This window comes from Nematostella vectensis, chromosome 8 (assembly GCF_932526225.1).
Source record: "Nematostella vectensis chromosome 8, jaNemVect1.1, whole genome shotgun sequence".
In the NCBI taxonomy this organism is placed as follows: Eukaryota; Metazoa; Cnidaria; class Anthozoa; order Actiniaria; family Edwardsiidae; genus Nematostella; species Nematostella vectensis.
This window is the reverse complement of record NC_064041.1, coordinates 12,977,271-12,995,559: the sequence shown is the minus strand read 5'-3', so window position 1 is coordinate 12,995,559 and position 18,289 is coordinate 12,977,271. Positions and strand designations below refer to the sequence as shown.

At 40.1% G+C, this 18,289-nt stretch overlaps 2 protein-coding genes across 2 annotated transcripts; both read right to left on the bottom strand.

Annotated features, from left to right (window-relative positions):
• Positions 1-180: 180 nt before the first annotated feature.
• Positions 181-13,000, bottom strand: LOC5516222 (9-divinyl ether synthase). Its single transcript, XM_001636310.3, has 13 exons — positions 12,659-13,000; positions 12,375-12,551; positions 9,975-10,068; positions 8,046-8,177; positions 7,339-7,546; positions 4,968-5,277; positions 4,374-4,551; positions 3,753-3,799; positions 2,898-3,060; positions 2,491-2,571; positions 1,813-1,907; positions 1,193-1,259; positions 181-946 (listed from the first exon to the last, which is right to left on the bottom strand). The coding sequence occupies exons 3-13, from the start codon at positions 10,053-10,055 to the stop codon at positions 845-847; spliced, it is 1,464 nt and encodes a 487-aa protein (XP_001636360.2). The 5' UTR covers positions 10,056-10,068; positions 12,375-12,551; positions 12,659-13,000; the 3' UTR covers positions 181-844.
• Positions 12,457-17,685, bottom strand: LOC5516272 (palmitoyltransferase ZDHHC12-A). Its single transcript, XM_001636311.3, has 4 exons — positions 17,536-17,685; positions 17,309-17,463; positions 15,874-16,166; positions 12,457-15,562 (listed from the first exon to the last, which is right to left on the bottom strand). Exons 1-4 carry the CDS (start codon positions 17,630-17,632, stop codon positions 15,250-15,252), a joined length of 858 nt encoding a protein of 285 aa, XP_001636361.2. The 5' UTR covers positions 17,633-17,685; the 3' UTR covers positions 12,457-15,249.
• Positions 17,686-18,289: the final 604 nt, after the last annotated feature.

Genomic DNA, 18,289 nt, shown 5'->3' with positions numbered 1-18,289 from the left:
TTGTCATGCATTGTTTTATGAAAAGGCGTAAATGCAAAATTCTTCTTTTTGTGTTTAAACAACAGATAATTGTGCGACGGTTGTGTCGAACACGTTAGATCCACGTCTCCAAAGGTACGATTAAACCCAGCCGTGAATAAAAAAACAATGGATAGGCATTTTTAAAATTGACGTCATTACTCATGGACTCATACAAACTTTATTTTCCTTTTAAAATTTCTATCACTGTTTCACTTGAACAAACACTATCTTCATTATTTGAATACCAGTTAGCAGAGTTTCATTAGATTACAATCAATGTGTACATAGAACACGGTAAAAGTAACACTTCTATTGTTGATTGTTTTAATTTGGGTCCCGGGTTATTTACGCAGATGCCCTATAACGTCATAGAGAGGGCTATTTTGTTATAAGTTCTCTTGGCCTTGTGTGGTCTAGCTGTGGTGAGGAAACTCTCTTGAGCTGATGCATATACAACATGTACTAAAAGGGGGACTTGATATAGGAAGACGTCAAAACATGCACTTCTTAGGCAAGGGGGGGGGGGGGGGGGGGGCTATGACTCATCCGTAACCAACCTCTGGAGAGGAGGTCTTTAATCGAGTGTTTCGGATAACTCGAGCCGACGCTCCAAATCCTATGGGATAGAACTTTCGGTGTGGTCAACAGACATACGGACGAAGACAAAAAGATACTTAAAAGCATTATAACACATGGGTGATACTAAGTACCATTCATTGAAGCTTGATCAGATTCAATATTGCTAAAATACATTCTTGCTATAAATTATTTGGTATTTTGCTTAAAATATAATAAATGTTTAAGATTGTGTCCTCCTGGTATCTCATTCATCGTCTTCTTCCATGTTTTGTGGGATTTGTGGTCGCAAGTCCGGTAGCTCATCGTCCGACGAACTGTCCGGCTGATCCGGCAGTAGAAGTTCTTCCTGGTAACGACAAAGGCAGAATCACTAAACACGTTTGCCCATCCCTTCCCCCCATCCCTCGATCACCAGTAACAGGGGTAGCCCTTCAGCTAAATTCTAGACGCCTGATAAGTTACTCAGCTTAGAGTGTTTTTACAGTCGGCGTGTTAGCGTATGACAAGAGACCATCATGGTCTCTTGCGTATGACCAGTAACGATGAACACCACAAACCTATCGCCCGTGGTTTGACCCCTTTGTAGACTTACTTTGTCTCTTGTGTACTTGAAGGATTTAAGTCGGATCGGCTCATCAGGGTTGCCATATCTTATAAGGCTGGCAACGGAAGGATTAAAAAAGCATTAGAATACGTATTAAACAAGCTGATCCTAGGGTATGTGGTCCCTTGAGATACATAGATCCGGCTTGCGCGACGATGTTATTTTGTATTTATTTCGGTTATTCAAAACTGTCACATTTTTTAATGATTTTCCATGCATTATTTGATACTTTCGAAATATCATTGAAGTCTTTTGGTTGTAGGATGGATCGCTAGTACCAATGGAAAAAGGAACACATTATTATTTACACTAGCGACCGTAGTTGAAGAGTTTACTGTGCCGCATACATCCGCTTCCTCAATTGACCAAGAAACTATGATTTTTGACGTCATGGTTTGGTAGCCTCTTAAAAGGGCAAATAAAAATGTGCTGAAATACAGCTGAGTAACCATATATTTTCAAACTTTGAGTTGCGGGCTCAACTGAAACGGCCCTTGAAAATCCCTGGTTATGAAAGGCTTAACAAATATGTTCATGTGACCGAGACCATAGACAGATGGTTCTACAGGCCTGGGTCAAGGGTTAACAGCTCCGTCAAATCCACTTACTTGGTCCTTGTCCAGTACGGTTTTTCCTCTAGTTCCCAGTCACAGAACAAGATGAGATACAAGATGAAGGTCTTGAGCGTGATGATCCCCACGTGCTGAAAACACGGTAACCCGTGAACGATAGCAACTGATACTGGCGATAATACCCCATTCACAACAACACTGGCGAAAAAGAGGGTGGGGTGGGAAGGGGAGGGGTGGTCAAAGAAGACGAGAAAGAAAAGGGAGGAGCGATTGAAAGGGGGGGGGGGGGGGTGGATGGACAAAGAAAAGGGCTTGATGATGCAAAGCAGAATTTCATGAAAATGGAAGGTGAATAAAATTTTTATTTAAACATTTTTATAACGTGGTTCTCACCGCGCAAAGCAACAGAACACGTTCTACGCATTTATAGGCGTACACACGAACTATAACCACACAATTCTCTAAGTACATATGTTACTGTCAATATATCGAGTATAGTCCGAAAAACAGATTTTAGGATTCTTTAGGCGCGTTCTCCAGTATCTTGGTTTACCTACTCTAAGTTTTCCAAATCAAATGTTTTGAAGTATTTGTTTATAATCTAAGAATCTTAATTTTCTTTATGAATCATTTTATACTTCCAATGTAGATTTTAATAAAGAAACAAACTTGAATGCAAGATGATAACCGACAGAGACTGGAGCCGAGGCTTACCGCGCCTGCGCAGTTGTGATCCATTCCAGAAGGCTTCTGGTTCATTCTGCCATGTGTACAAAGAAGATTGGGCTTTAGAGTCTGTAAAATAATATCGTAAACATCATTATCACACCATCCGCCCTTCCATCACAACTACAGGCGCGTGCAAGTGGTGGGGGTGGGGGTGGGGAGGAGGTTGCAGGGTGACATCTGAACACTTCCGGATAGTAAGTCACTTCAAATGCCCTTCCCATAATGCAATAGTGTGGGTTCAGGGTACACACGCAACTCCCTTGGCCGCCAAAAAGTGGAAACATTTCTTATTGAAGAAGCGTCAACTTTTATCCTTTTTTCCATACATGTATCTATTATGGCTTCGCGCCCCTTTTAGCAAATCCTGGGTACGCGCCTGCGCTTAAACATACCTCGTTCAAGCTAAACCGGTCAGGATCAAATGTATCTACGCACTTGGCCCCAGGAGTTTCAAATACTTCAGGGTCGCGCTGTGCAAGATGACAGTTGCCTAGCAACCTTTGACCACGTCGAATTCTGTAGTTCCCAGTCTTCGTCTCGACAACAAAGTCTCTTCTGAGCAACAAGTAAAACAGCTTGTCACTAATTCTTGTTGTTTATCGAAACCGATACCACACGAACACCATCATCATTATCGTCATCAACATGATGATCTCCGCTAGTATCATGATCACAACTGTCATCATCACCATAATCAGCATCACTACAAACAGTTCCACTCTTATAGTCATTATTATTATTATTATTATTATTATTATTATTATTATTATTATTATCATTATCATTATCATTATCATTATCATTATCATTATCATTATCATTATCATTATCATTATCATTATCATTATCATTATTATTATCATTATTATTATTATTATTATTATTATTATTATTATTATTATTATTATTATTATTATTATTATTATTATTATCATCTTTATCATGATAATTATCATAATCATCACTCATTACCACCATCATCATCACCATCGTCATAATTATCCACCACACTCATCCAAATTATCATAGTAATCATTTTCTTCATAATGATTATCATAACAATAATCGCCATCCTCATCACCATCATAATCATCCTAGCATCATCACCACTCCCCCATCACCATCATCATCATCACAATTGTCATCACTATTACTACTTTCATCGTCCCAATTGAATCATCGTCATCACCACCATCCTAATTATCCACCACAGTCATCCAATAACTGCATAAGACTGTGTTTTGTACCTGGCGACACCAAAGAAGAGGGCCACCGGGGGGTGCATCCGTAAAACCTGAATCACAAGAACGAAACCTGTAAGTCGTCTGGTTTTCAGAACTATACTGTCACTTCGGAAAGCTAAAAAAAAAGTCAAAGTCATGCGCAATAACCAAAGTACCTATCTAGAGTTATGAAATGATCTATGATCGTTCACATAAATACAATACCGTGGTTTTGAACGCCTCACATCGGATGGAAATGGATTGAAAAAAGTACTTTTTGTGTGGAGAGATGTGACAGGGGTGGATCTAGCTTTTCCAAAAGAGAGGGGGGGTTGGCTCAGGGGGGAGGGTTTTTTTTTTGTTACACACGGCTTTCTTGCAGCCCAAAGGGGGGAGTTAAGCACCCTAAACCCTCCCCCTAGATCCGCTTTTGTGTGATCACCTCGTGGGTAAGCTCGCGCGATTGGGCTTGAGGTCAAATGATTCCTTAGTGAGTAAAGTCTCGTGATTATTATCTCGTCATTAAAGTCACGTGGTTATTTCGTTTGTAAGTAACTTCTGTAAAGTCACGTGATCGCCCCGTGTGTTATATAATTACTTTGCGAGTAAGGTCACATGACATCGTGTGCAATATCACGTGATTACCTCGCATGTGAACTGGTCCAGTTTGTTCATTTTCTTCAGTGTTCTTAGGTTGAGTCCAACCGTCCCAAGATGCATCTTGATCTCCTCTTTCATCTCGTTTTTCTTCTCTTTGCTCATGAGCGATAGACGGGCTGCCGCTGACCTCATCGCAGCTCCAGTTCCAGGTGATGCGTTAAAACTGAAAGAAAAATTAGAATTAAAAAATCCATCCAAACAAGTCGAAAGTTGGCAAACGGTTGTAAAACAACTCCGGTCTGACAGAGAACTTGATCACCACAGGCCCCCCATAATATAAAAAAACATCCTAATCTAAATAATTTCCCTTACTTAGCTTGTCTGTTCCATCCTTACCCGTTTCTCTCATCCCCCTCCCCTTTTCCCTTCGGTCCCCTAGATCCAGCATTTCCAAAAGTAGACGCACCAAAATATATTTAGAGGGGGACGGGGTACCTAAATATATATGTATTGGGTTTGGCTCCCACAAAAACTTTTAGCGTGTAGGTGTAGGGGTAGGAGTGCTGTTATGAAGGGGAAGGGGGGAGCACTGACTTCCCTGGATCCCCCCTGGGTCCATCACTGCCTCCCAATACTGACTTCAGCATCCACAGTATTTCCAGCACAGCCTCCTCGTGAGAAATCCCAAATTTCTCCGCGGCTTCGTAGATCTCGTCAATATTGGGCGAGTTCTCGACGGCTGCTTTCAGGTGCTCCAAGGAGTCCATGGCTGTCTGGCTCTTCTTGGATGGCCTGCCACACGTTTTCTTGGTAGGCTTGAGCACGCTGAAGCGCCAATTGAGGAAAGCGTCACCATCAAGACGGATCCCGAGTAGTGTTTCACTCATGATATCACTTGCAAGCAGCAGAATTCGATCCTCCCATTCCTCTTGACTCGACATTCCTTTACCTGTGCGATAATTACTAGAGGGATTAGCTGGTAATCTAAAACATGTGGTCATTAATGGGAAAAGTTTGAGATTTCATAGCTAAATTTTGGATATAAAGGAAGGCTCGTAGCGAATTGCTTCGCAAGTAGACGAGCTTTTTGCGTACGGGAGATAATGGAGCCGTTGCACCCCGTGAGCAAACAAGCTGTATTTTGTTCTGCAATTAAACTTTTACATACCGCCAGTTATTGAGCCTTTGCGCGCCCTAAGCATTTCATCCTTTGCTCGCCATAAAAAATTGAGCCTTTCCGCGCCGTTGATTAATTCAGTATGAGCCTTCACGACAAGCAAATATGAGCCTTTGCGCAAAGCAATTATTTGAGCCTCCGCGAAAATTAAGTATGAACCTTTGCGCAAAGAAAGTATTTAAGTCTTTGTGCAAAGTAAGTATTTAAGTCTTTGTGCAAAGTAAGTATTTAAGTCTTCGTGCAAAGTAAGTATTTGAGTCTTTGTGCAAAGTAAGTATTTGAGCCTTTGTGCAAAGTAAGTATTTGAGTCTTTGCGCAAAGTAAGTATTTGAGTCTTTGTGCAAAGTAAGTATTTGATTCTTTGTGCAAAGTAAGTATTTGAGTCTTTGTGCAAAGTAAGTATTTGAGTCCTTGTGCAAAGCAAGTATTTGAACTTTACGCAAAGTAAGTATTTGAGTCTTTGTGCAAAGTAAGTATACGCAAAGTAAGTATTTGAGTCTTTGTGCAAAGTAAGTATTTGAGTCTTTGTGCAAAGTAAGTATTTAAGTCTTTGTGCAAAGTAAGTATTTAAGTCTTTGTGCAAAGTAAGTATTTGAGTCTTTGTACAAAGTAAGTATTTAAATCTTTGTGCAAAGTAAGTATTTAAGTCTTTGTGCAAAGTAAGTATTTGAGTCTTTGTGCAAAGTAAGTATTTGAGTCTTTGTGCAAAGCAAGTATTTGAACTTTACGCAAAGTTAACGTATTTGAGCCTCAACGAAAAGTAAGCAATTGAGCCTTTTTGAAAAGTAAGCATTTAAGCCTTCGCGCAAGTATTTTTAAAGCCTTTGCGTTGGAGAGTAAGGGTTTCAGTGGGAATATTTCAGAAAACATGAACACTTGACCAGAAAACCGATTGCAGATGCGTAGAGTTCATGTGCAATTCATAGATCCGACATGTCAATCACGCGCGCACGAATAGCCAATCAGGAAAGAGATGGTGCAATAACAGCCATGTGGTCCCACAGAAATTCGGCAATCGACGACGATAAAGATTGGTTTGAGATATTTTTTTGCGAATCTGGACAAGCAAATAAGCATTTTCCGGTCAGCGTAGAAGTAAGAACTAGCCCTGTTTTCTTTAACCGGCCACTTTTAGTTTAGAGTTGGGACTCGAATTTTAGAAAAACGCGTAAATATACGAAGAAACAAAAAGCAAACAAACCACTTACAAGAGCAATGTAAGTCCTACCATTACATTTGTGTTATTACCATAGGTTACTTCAATTACTTATAAAAATGAGACTGTCGTTTGTATTTTTGCTGTTGGTAAGTAAATCTTGACGTTTGCCGATAAAACTTGTTGTTAGAAGTCAGACGTAAACAGCGAATTCGGCTTTCTCTTCCATTTTCACCGCACTTAAATCACTGCAAGTTAACAAGAATAGCTTTAAAACACATAGTAACTACCAAAGAGAGCACCGCTTTATCTAATCAGTTTTCGTATTTTGAGCTAGATTCGTGCCGTTTCCATTCAACAACTGAACTCGTAGTCATCTTTTTCTATGCTTCTCTACAAGATTTTCACCAAGCTTGGACAACAAGACAAGTTTCCATCATCCTTCCCCCCCCCCCCCCCCCCCCCCCATCATGATAGGTAAGAAAGACACGCTATAAACGTCTGTATTTTAGATAAATCCGAGCAGGACTCACTGACCTCATCCGGCATGCTGTGGGACTTTTGTGGGACATTTGGGTTGCACTCCGCTGGCTTCTATTTGCTGCTTTCTGATTGGATATTCGTTCGCGCGTCGGATCTATGAATAGTAGGTCATCAGATCAATGTGGGCGTCTTACCTTCTCGAAAGTGCCACTTGATCAAGTGTTCGGGCATTATGTCGAGTATGTTTGGCATCAGCGTCTGCATTTTCATACTCTTCGCGATTTTGATCAAGAATTCTTTTTTCCGCACGTGTTGCGAGTCGTTCGAGAACATGGAAGGCACGTGACCGTCAAGCAGGTCCTTGTTGAACCGGAAGCTCCCAAATCCTTCCTCTTTTTCCACCTGCACACAAAGCGTTACTTGTCGTTACTGAGTTTAAATTCATCAACAATAGCCTGCTAGCTTCTTATTGAAGCTGTTCAGCGTTGCTTGAAATACCATTGGATACCCAAATATTATCCGCTTATTTATAACGGAATCTAATGGACATCCTCTTGATCGTATTTTAGTCCGTAATAGAGAGAGTCTGTGATAACGGGGTGTCATATTTAGTATTTTCGTTCTATTTCATCGAAATCATTCGAAATCATGCGAATTACCCAAGTGGCTTTCAAAAGGCAGGGATTCTGTCGTCCAAACTTTATCCATAATACAGCGCGGGCTAAGATTATTATATACATATTACTTATTTCAAAGCTTGGTATAACATTTCTGTAAACAACTCCAGGTTTCAAAGTATGCGCGTGTACGTGGCTTTCAAAGAAGCATTCATCCATACTTAACCCATGGACCACCGGGGGTTACGACACATGGTTTCCCGATTGCAGTGTCATCCTCGTACCTTATTTGGATCGAAGAGCGCCGTGACACCCTTGAAGTCCGTAAGAGCGATGAATGGAGTACCGAAAAAGTTGCACTTGAAAACGGAACTCTTGTATTTCCTGGTTTGGTCAACGAAAAACAGATGGCCTAGCTAGAGAAAAAGAAATAAATAAAACCCTGAAGTGTTTTCCTTGAGGTTTTGAACTGTCGAAATCTGTTCGTTCGTTTAAAAGCGTGCGAGAGTGTCTGTCTGTCCTTTATGTATTACCTGTCTGTCTGCTTGTCTCTCTGTTTGTCTCTCTAGTTCATTGAAGGGGTAAAGAAATACTGCCTTTACAACAAATACAGTAAGGATTGAAAGAGCATGTTATGTATGTTATGATTGATGTTACCATGGAGATAGCGTGCTTGCCCGGAGAGAGCGCTTCGAATTTGTAGAGCTCGGTTGTTGAAAGTAAAAGCTAGTGTTGTGTTCAGAGTAGCGCTCGGAATTGTGTCTTCAGGACTTGACACTGCATGTCTTCCAGTACTTTATGTATCTTTGCCCGTCTGTCTGTCTGCCCGTCTGCCCGTCTGCCCGTCTGCCCGTCTGCCCGTCTGCCCGTCTGCCCGTCTGCCCGTCTGCCCGTCTGCCCGTCTGCCCGTCTGTCCTTTATGTATTCCTGCCCGTCTGTCCTTTATGTATTCCTGCCCGTCTGTCCTTTATGTATTCCTGCCCGTCTGTCCTTTATGTATTCCTGCCCGTCTGTCCTTTATGTATTCCTGCCCGTCTGTCCTTTATGTATTCCTGCCCGTCTGTCCTTTATGTATTCCTGCCCGTCTGTCCTTTATGTATTCCTGCCCGTCTGTCCTTTATGTATTCCTGCCCGTCTGTCCTTTATGTATTCCTGCCCGTCTGTCCTTTATGTATTCCTGCCCGTCTGTCCTTTATGTATTCCTGCCCGTCTGTCCTTTATGTATTCCTGCCCGTCTGTCCTTTATGTATTCCTGCCCGTCTGTCCTTTATGTATTCCTGCCCGTCTGTCCTTTATGTATTCCTGCCCGCCTGTCCTTTATGTATTCCTGCCCGTCTGTCCTTTATGTATTCCTGCCCGTCTGTCCTTTATGTATTCCTGCCCGTCTGTCCTTTATGTATTCCTGCCCGTCTGTCCTTTATGTATTCCTGCCCGTCTGTCCTTTATGTATTCCTGCCCGTCTGTCCTTTATGTATTCCTGCCCGTCTGTCCTTTATGTATTCCTGCCCGTCTGTCCTTTATGTATTCCTGCCCGTCTGTCCTTTATGTATTCCTGCCCGTCTGTCCTTTATGTATTCCTGCCCGTCTGTCCTTTATGTATTCCTGCCCGTCTGTCCTTTATGTATTCCTGCCCGTCTGTCCTTTATGTATTCCTGCCCGTCTGTCCTTTATGTATTCCTGCCCGTCTGTCCTTTATGTATTCCTGCCCGTCTGTCCTTTATGTATTCCTGCCCGTCTGTCCTTTATGTATTCCTGCCCGTCTGTCCTTTATGTATTCCTGCCCGTCTGTCCTTTATGTATTCCTGCCCGTCTGTCCTTTATGTATTCCTGCCCGTCTGTCCTTTATGTATTCCTGCCCGTCTGTCCTTTATGTATTCCTGCCCGTCTGTCCTTTATGTATTCCTGCCCGTCTGTCCTTTATGTATTCCTGCCCGTCTGTCTGTCTGTCTGTCTGTCTGTCTGTCTGTCTGTCTGTCTGTCTGTCTGTCTGTCTGTCTGTCTGTCTGTCTGTCTGTCTGTCAGTCCTTGATGTATTTTTGTCTGTCTGTCTGTCCGTCCGTCCGTCCGCTTGTCTGTCTGTCCTTGACGAATTTTTGTCTATCCGTCTGTCTGCCAGTCTTTGATGTATGTCTGTCTGTCTATCTGTCTGCCAATCCGTCTGTACTTTATGTATTTCTGCCTGTCTTATTGTCTGTCTGTCTGTCTTTTCATACCTTTACAAACTTGACGAGATGGTACAGTTTGCTACCGTACGTTCCCGGGATACCCCGCATATCCCCGTCCTCCCCCTCCATCACAACACGGCGACTACAGAAGAAGAGATGACATTATTTGGGATAGAATAAGCAGGATTTTTAGGATAGGTGAGCATAAACGGCTTTATGGCAGGGTCTTAAAATTCGTATAGTATATATAGAAGGAAGTTCCCCTTTTACCCCCACCCGCGCACACCCTATATCATCGCGCTTTTGCGCGCCGTGAGTTATCAAGCTTTATTGTTCCGTGAGTAACCGAGTCTTTGCGCACGGTGACTAAAGTGAGCCTTTACGCGCACTAGGTAATTGATCCTTTGCGCACAGTGATTAATTGAGCCTTTGCGAGCACTGAGCAATATTAAGCCTTTGCGCGCCGTGAGTATTAGAACCCATAAGCAACTTCCGGTCTTAGAAATGCCATTTAACATTTATTGTTGGAACACTTTTTTTTGGAATACGCTCTTTATTTCTACGAATCTCTTTTTCTGATATTGTGCAGTCTGAGAATTCACCAAATTTAAAGCAGCCAAATACTGTTTGTTCATAATTACCGTAAGATGATAATTTGTAATTACGACCAAATAAGGCACAAGCCCATGTAGTTAGTTGAGTGACAGGCATATCAGCGTCAGTTCTTCGTCTCGGTCATTCACCCACCGCCCTCCCATGTGGGCTTTTCACGTTTATCATATCAAGAAAATTTAGCTAAAAATTATCATTTTTGCCAAACAAGGTCACTTCCTTATAAGGAAACTAATATATTCTTTATTTGGAAAAGCTGCATGATTCTTGTCATTTTTAAGGTTGCCGTACCGCAGTTCTTCGTAAACTTTATGACTTCTAATCAGAAGAGAAAAACGGTGACTGTGACCATCTTTAGTCAATGGAGAAAATATCTGAAAAGAAACTAAGATTCCTCGGTACCAGACCCCCAAAACGACAACGTTTTCTTAATATGTAACAGCTTTGTAATGTTTTACTCTTTGTTCTGTGGTCAATAAACTTAATTACCCCAAACATTGCTAAACTGGAAGGGAGTAATTTTGTTAGTGTAATGCGTTCTAAAACATGTAAAATGCAAAATCAGATTGTGTTCATAATATCAATGTGTAATTTTCTTACAAATATTTCATTGGGTGTTATATCTTTTTATACACGTTAAAATTCAAGAACATAAGAATATTTTTAGCCATTAAAAAAATATGAACAGCACAGCCTCAATTGAAAATGAGATGCTCTTATAAAAGTAAGAGTGTAGGTATATACTCCCGGGGAAGGGGGGGGGGGCTCTCTAGAAAAGTAGACGGGGGTGTTCGACCTATCTTTTAGGGTATAAAATTCTTACCAACTGCCATCTCTTAGGGAGTGTTTTAGGATTTTTTCCGATTCTGCTATCTTTTAGGGGTTTTTACGCCCGGGGAGGAGGATTTTTCCGATTCTGCTATCTTTTAGGGTGTCTCACGCTAAATGGTGGCCCAATCGCTCGAAACGTATTATTACAATAAACCACAAGTCAACTGATCAGTTAATACTTCCGATTTTATTGTCGGTAACATAACAATACAGGATCCGTCAGCCAATTAAAACGAGCATTGTTTTTTAAATGCCATATCTTACGGTTAAAAATTCCTTCCACCACACCCAATGTGCTATCTCTTAGGGGTAAGAATTGTTGTTGACCACGAAGTGCTATCCCTTAGGGTTAAAATTGATTTTGCTGTCGAGCACCCCGTCTGTTTTTCTCCTGTCGCAAAGCGCATTTTTCTGTGTATGTGTATAAGGAAAGGAAAAAAGGAAATATAATAAGGTAAGGAAGTATAAAAATGTATTGGTTGAAACAACCTATGTAACGTTATGTAAAGTTATATGGTACCAATAAACATCATCATCATCACAACAACCTTATCCAAGGGTCATACTAAAAAAATATAGTTTACGCGAATACTATAATAATGTTACTGTGTATCACTAGCAGATAAATCAAAATAAAGTTATCCTAATAGAATAAATTAATCTCCTAAAAAAATGCTTTGAACTCTAGTTTCGTTACTGTCACACTGGATACGAAAGGGTAAAAAAAGTCATGATCGAAGAAGTTTATTTATCGAATCAGCGGGACTTTAGCGGGATCTAATCGGTCGAGTACTAGTATAACACACATTACAAGTTTAAAGGACTATTTGGATATAACCATTGCGCAATATTTTAGGTTAACAGTGCAGGAATGTGAGCAGTCTTAGTCTTGTAAATTGAGCAAGAGATTTATACTCGCCATCTCCGCATGAGCAGTATTGTTTTGGAACTCTGCACTTTATTTTGTCTATTTGGTCTGTCGTGTAGCTAATCGTTCGCTCTTACCTTGATAGCCCTCGCTTCAGCCATGATCCTTGCTTGGCATGCTTGAATTTTCCTTTCCCGTCCTTAGACGGGGCAATTTTTCGTGGTTCCAGCTTGCTTAATGTGTTGTTGAGGACGATTTCAGTCCCTCGCTAAGCTACGAGTTTCCTTCTGATCTTAGCAACGAACCAACCGAGACTAAAAAAGAGTTATTTGTAATACTTCAATAACAATACGTGATGTGGAGCGAAACATCAATTGTTTATTCGCGTTGCTTATTTGCTCGTAATTACTACATTGCATACATAAATTTTGGTTGTTGTGTAAAGAAGCAACATCTCCGTCTGAGTCAATGAAAGCGAATGCTCAACTCATTTCCAAGAAGGCTTAATACAACTGTCAAGTCTTGTATGTCCACTGGAGTAGAAATCTGTCAGCTGAAAACTATGACGGGAATTCAATGGTATGTTTTTTAGTTGAAAGGCAAACGGAAAACCCACTTAAGCAGCGGGGGACCCGTGGCGTGCTCAAGTGCCGGCCTTCCATGGAATCATAAAAAAAACTCTTTTCTCTTCAATATAGAAAGTAATTCATAAAAAAATATTTCTCTTTCAGTGAAAGAAGGTAAAGAAGCCATCTAAGTCAACAATTGCGTCAATTTGACGTCATTTCCGGATCATAATAAGAAACGCTATGACAATTTCTTTACCTTGACGTCATTTCCGGATCACACATATACAACGCTATGGTTTAAAAATAGATTTCGCGCGATTTTGGTGCGACTATTCAATTCCACACAATTCTACTTCTATTTAAAAAAACATGTAGACTGGTTAGTTTATTCGGTTGCATGATAGTCATGATACAGAACTGGTATCATTATGTAATTCTGATGGCAGTGTTAGCACTTACATGCAATTTCTGAGGAGCGTGTAAAACTTGCATACAATTTGTGAGGGGAGTGTAAACACTTGCATGCAATTTCTGAGGGGAGTGTAAACACTTGCATGTAATTTATGAGGGGAGTGTTAAACTTGCATGCAATTTCTGAGGGGAGTGTAGACACTTGCATTCAATTTCTGAGGGGAGTGTTAAACTTGCATGCAATTTCTGAGGGGAGTGTAAAACTTGCATGCAATTTCTGAAGGGGGTGAAAAACTTGCATGCAATTTCTGAGGTAATAAAAATTATAATTCCTTTTGTAGCAACATATTGAACATGCATGCGAGTGTACGGAAAGCTATTTTGCTTGCTTGAGGTTGCGAGCCCCCTGTGAGGGTATATCCCACCCCTCCCCAAAATAATAATATACCCTACCAATCCCCCTCAAAAAAAAATCTCAAGCCTTGAGATTTTCTGGGGTTGACAGGTGTGCAATAAATACACATTCCTGAACCACTTAGGTATCTAAAACTTATGTAAAAGGCAATAGTTACATTCAAAACCTTTGTTTTGCAACCTACCTGTTCAATTAGTGGGTTCTTAACCCTATTCAGACTGGGCTATTTTGAGCTGTCTGTGACTGGGGGGGGGCTAAAAGGTCCCCCCCTCCGTATTTCATGAACCGCTATGACCATCAAACTTACAGACACTAATCACCACCATGCAAAAAACCGTCACGCCCTATTTTGAAACCGCTATGACCATCAAACTTACAGACACTAATCACCACCATGCAAAGAATCGTCACGCCCTATTTTGGTCGAATCAATTATGGCGTCACAATGACATCATAAATATGATGTCTTGATATTCTTTCAAATATTGCCTGAATTATCGGATATCGGGTTGAAATCATTTTACATCATTTAGATATGTCAAAATCAACCTTTTAATGGCTTTACAATGCAAGAAGGCCATAAAATTGTTTATAATCAATTTTTTGGAAGAATTTCCTCCATCTTGTATCCCCCATCTTGGATTCTCATAATTTTTGCAAAAGAAAAAAAAATCTGTAATTATTACAAAAAAGTATTTGCATGCATGTATTACTGCTCATAGTAATGATAAATGCATAATATTAGCTTTTAAAGTGTAATCTAGTGGATCTAGTGACATTTTTAACAACAGCTTTGACAGAGAGCAAAATTTACCCACCACTTAACCCCAAATATCCGAGGTAAAAAAATTCTAGTGCTATTGTGAAACTTGTCACCTAAACAAACTTATAAAGTCAAAAGAGGCATTAAATCTGAGAAACAGGACCAAAATGTGCTGTTCCCAAATAAGACAAAGATATTTTAGAATCTGGGAGGTCTTACAAGAAATAATAACCTTTTTATTTTGCCAACGGTCATCCCCATCTGTTTTTAAGGGAGTCCCCCCCCCCCCCCCCCGGATTATTATACTGTATGTTGAGTTATTTTATAAGCATATCATCCATTTTTCAATGGCTCATAAACAAGTTATCTTGAACTAGGTGGTCTCTTTGTGCCTCAAATTGAAGCCCATTTTGCCATGTTGCAATTTTTTTATGACCTAGTCCATCCTTTTGATTGCCTGTTAAGAAGCTAAAAGGAAAGCCCATCTTGTAATTTTGCCATGTCTTATAGTCTAGTCTTTTTAGGAACTCAAAGGAAAGTTTATCTTGTCTCTCAAGTCTCACTAATTGCTATGTTTGGTGGTCAGGTAGTCTTTTCCAGGTAAATGAAGTATCCAGGGAACTAGGCATACTTTTGTGGTCATCAAGCTTTTTTTAAAACACACACAACAGGCTTTCCCCCTTTACAAAGAATGCAGATTCAATTTGCCATTTGTTTTTTTTTTTATGGATGATGCATACAATGTCAAAATACTTGGATTGCACAAGTGTAATTCTTACTGCATCATTACAGTGGTATTTGTCACAAATACTAGCACCCTGCTTTATAGGAAGTAGTACCACTGCAGTTAAAGATTATGCCCATCTTTCATGAGCTCTCAGCATCGCCTCCCATTTCTGTATTCTACACTGGCACAAGAACCCATAAACGTTGCACAAGTATCCCTGATCAAAGGGATTGATGTCCTCGCTAAGAGTCTTAAGATAGGATATACGCGACCGTGACATGTATTCCCATGTTGTCTGTGCAGTAACCATCAGATAGGTGTGACAGCAAAGGAGAAGGAAGACAGTTATCATACCAAAGATTAGGATAAACATTGAGATGAGGAGAAAGGCATTCGCGACAACCCAATCCCACCAGGAGTCCTTGTATACAAATCCATGCCTATCATAGAGAAAGAACATCTGTTAGTAATATTTATAAGTGTCAAATAACATTCCTCACTTTGTAAAATCTATCTCTGGTGTTTGTGAATTGTGTGTGTTTCCTCTCCTCCAAAGAAAACAAAAGTACCAACAGAAATAAAGAAACAGAATAAACTTGACATGTGTGCAGTCCCAATAAATTAAACTCCTGGTAACCTAAATTGATTTGGATTCCCATTGAAGGTATGTGTATCCAGAAATTAGCTGGAATAGCCTTTTTTTGTATCTCCTAAATCAATCTCTTATCTATTTTAATTGAGGGATACCTACCATGCTATTTCAATGGCCCATGCTACCAGTGCATTTTGACTGACCAAAAAACACCAGAAAAATCTATGATTTCTTTCCCCAACACACGTGCCAAGCCAGGGACAGTGGTGATCATATTTTCTCACACATCGTCCACAGTCCTCACAATGTTTAGTTCTCAATGGCTGCATTATCGCACAGTAACCACAGCGACGCAGTCTGCTGCCAAATGGAGGTGTGGCTAGGATCTTACATGTCTCTTCTGCATTATCACTTTCATTTTCAGACTGGCTTTCAATATCAACCTCTGCTTTCTGAAATAAAATGATATATTGGACCTAGAGCCATTCCAAAAGTAGTATCTTGTTACAGTACTCTTTTTATTAAGACACCCTATTAGTTTCCATCATTCAAACACCACCATTATTGACACTATCATCATTATCATTTGCCACCATCACAATCACGACCATTATCATCAACACCACCTTCACAGCCACTATCACCACCATCACCATCATCATCAACACCACCTTCACAGCCACTATCACCACCATCACCATTATAATCAACACCGACTTTACAGCCACTATCACCACCATCACCATTATAATCAACACCGACTTTACAGCCAGTATCACCACCATCACCATTATCATCAACACCGACTTTACAGCCACTATCACCACCATCACCATTATCATCACCATCACCATTGCCAACATCGTAATCATTATCATCACTAACGCCATCTCTTCTGCTTTTGACAGGTTTTTCACCTTAACCATCATTAAACATCAGCAACAATCACATTCGTCAACACAGTAAAAACTTCTACCGATTATCATATAACTCTTGACTACAATTTGACATCTTCCATGTTTTGATTTCTCATGTAAACAAGCTAAATTTGAATGTTCTACAGCTAATTGTGCTATTCTCAGCATTACACCACCAGTCTAACTAAACTGAAAAACTCCCTACTTCCCATTGAATATGCAATGTCACATCCATGTATTGTGACGAAATTATTTTAATGCACTATAACACCCTTTGTTGTTTATTGATATATTGAGGAAGTCCAACTCCTTAGGCTGTTCAACCAAAACGAAAAAAATAAGAAATAATGTTATTCTTACACCACAAATGATCATGAATAAATGATTTCTAGTCTCTTAATGTCCTTCAGTTTGGTAACCACTATAAACCAATCAAAGACCAGTTATTCTATAATTCATGGGGAAACGACGAAATAAACACCTTTTTTCAGAGCCAGGGATCGGAGCAGAAATCTTATCTAGAGAAAACCTTGTCGAATGCTTAGAAATATTAAACTCAAATATGTACTTTTACAGTACTGCTTCAGAAAAAAACAATTGTGTACAAACCTAAGAGAACGCGATCGAACGTTCGACCAAAAATCATTACAGCGATCAAAGATTCCAGTGATACGTACCTCATAGGAAATAAGAATATTATTATGTTCTTGTGTTTCCACGTATCCTGGATCCATAATACCAGCGATAAAATAAAACACGAGTCCTAAGACACAGAGAATAAGAAACGAACTCCAATAATACCAGCGTCCATCGAAAATCGACCTCTTAAGCTCTGTAATAAAGTGAATAACATGAGCGATCGCAGCTTAAAATAAACGTTCTTATTTGTTACTGTGTTTCTTACCTGTATTTGTTAAGAAGAGGGTTAATACTACGGCAGTGGTTATGAAAATATGGAATATCCGGGAAAGGACCCGTTCTTTCCAGTGCTTCGCAGCCATCTTGGATATTTATTTGGTCAGCGGGCGGTCTCGCAGGCTCAGAGAAATGTCAGATGAAAATCAAAGAGAGAAAAAACAAAACAAAACAAAAAACTTTTTCCTGTCGAACTTAAAAATACTTTAAGATAAAATTTTTTGCTTATCAAACCTTATCGATATTTCAGAAAAATGTCCTACTTTTTCCTTTAAAATCTAGCTTTTTTCATTTTTCGCGAAAGAAGAGGGAAATTAATTTTTCTGTAGCTTTTCCTTGTTTCCTGTAATAGCCTCGAAAAAGTACGATTTTGCTACAAGTTTTCTCATCACTAACATAAATGTAGAAACCTGAAAGTACTTTAAGTTTTTCCATTTCGCGGTAACAAAGGAAACAAGAAAAAAGTTACGGTTCCACTTTTGGCAATTCGTTATTCGTCTGACCAGATTCCGGACGCATCGTATGACAAGAAAGGGGTTTTGTTTTTCGTCCTTTACTTCTATAAACCATAAGAAAACTCAGATCTCACCCTTTTTTTTCTTTTCACCCCCTATTTGCACCTCCGAAGGTTAAATAACACAGTTCCAAGAGAGCATAAGATAAGACACTTTGGTATTACCCGCGCGCCATGTCGATTCCGAATCCGGCTATTTTTAATGACCACCACCCCACCACTGCGCGTG

What these genes read in the sequence shown, in the direction of transcription:
- LOC5516222 (XM_001636310.3), bottom strand. Translation starts at nt 10,055, where the DNA reads ATGGAGGGGGAGGACGGGGATATGCGGGGTATCCCGGGAACGTACGGT. An exon ending in GAAATACTGTGGATGCTGAA is followed by an intron (nt 4,552 to 4,967) that starts GTCAGTATTGGG and finishes TTTTTCTTTCAG; the next exon opens with TTTTAACGCATCACCTGGAA. An exon ending in TGGACCAGTTCACATGCGAG is followed by an intron (nt 3,800 to 4,373) that starts GTAATCACGTGA and finishes CTTGTGATTCAG; the next exon opens with GTTTTACGGATGCACCCCCC.
- LOC5516272 (XM_001636311.3), bottom strand. Translation starts at nt 17,632, where the DNA reads ATGGCTGCGAAGCACTGGAAAGAACGGGTCCTTTCCCGGATATTCCAT. An exon ending in CCTCTTCTTAACAAATACAG is followed by an intron (nt 17,464 to 17,535) that starts GTAAGAAACACA and finishes ACTTTATTACAG; the next exon opens with AGCTTAAGAGGTCGATTTTC. An exon ending in TGGGCCATTGAAATAGCATG is followed by an intron (nt 15,563 to 15,873) that starts GTAGGTATCCCT and finishes TCTCTATGATAG; the next exon opens with GCATGGATTTGTATACAAGG.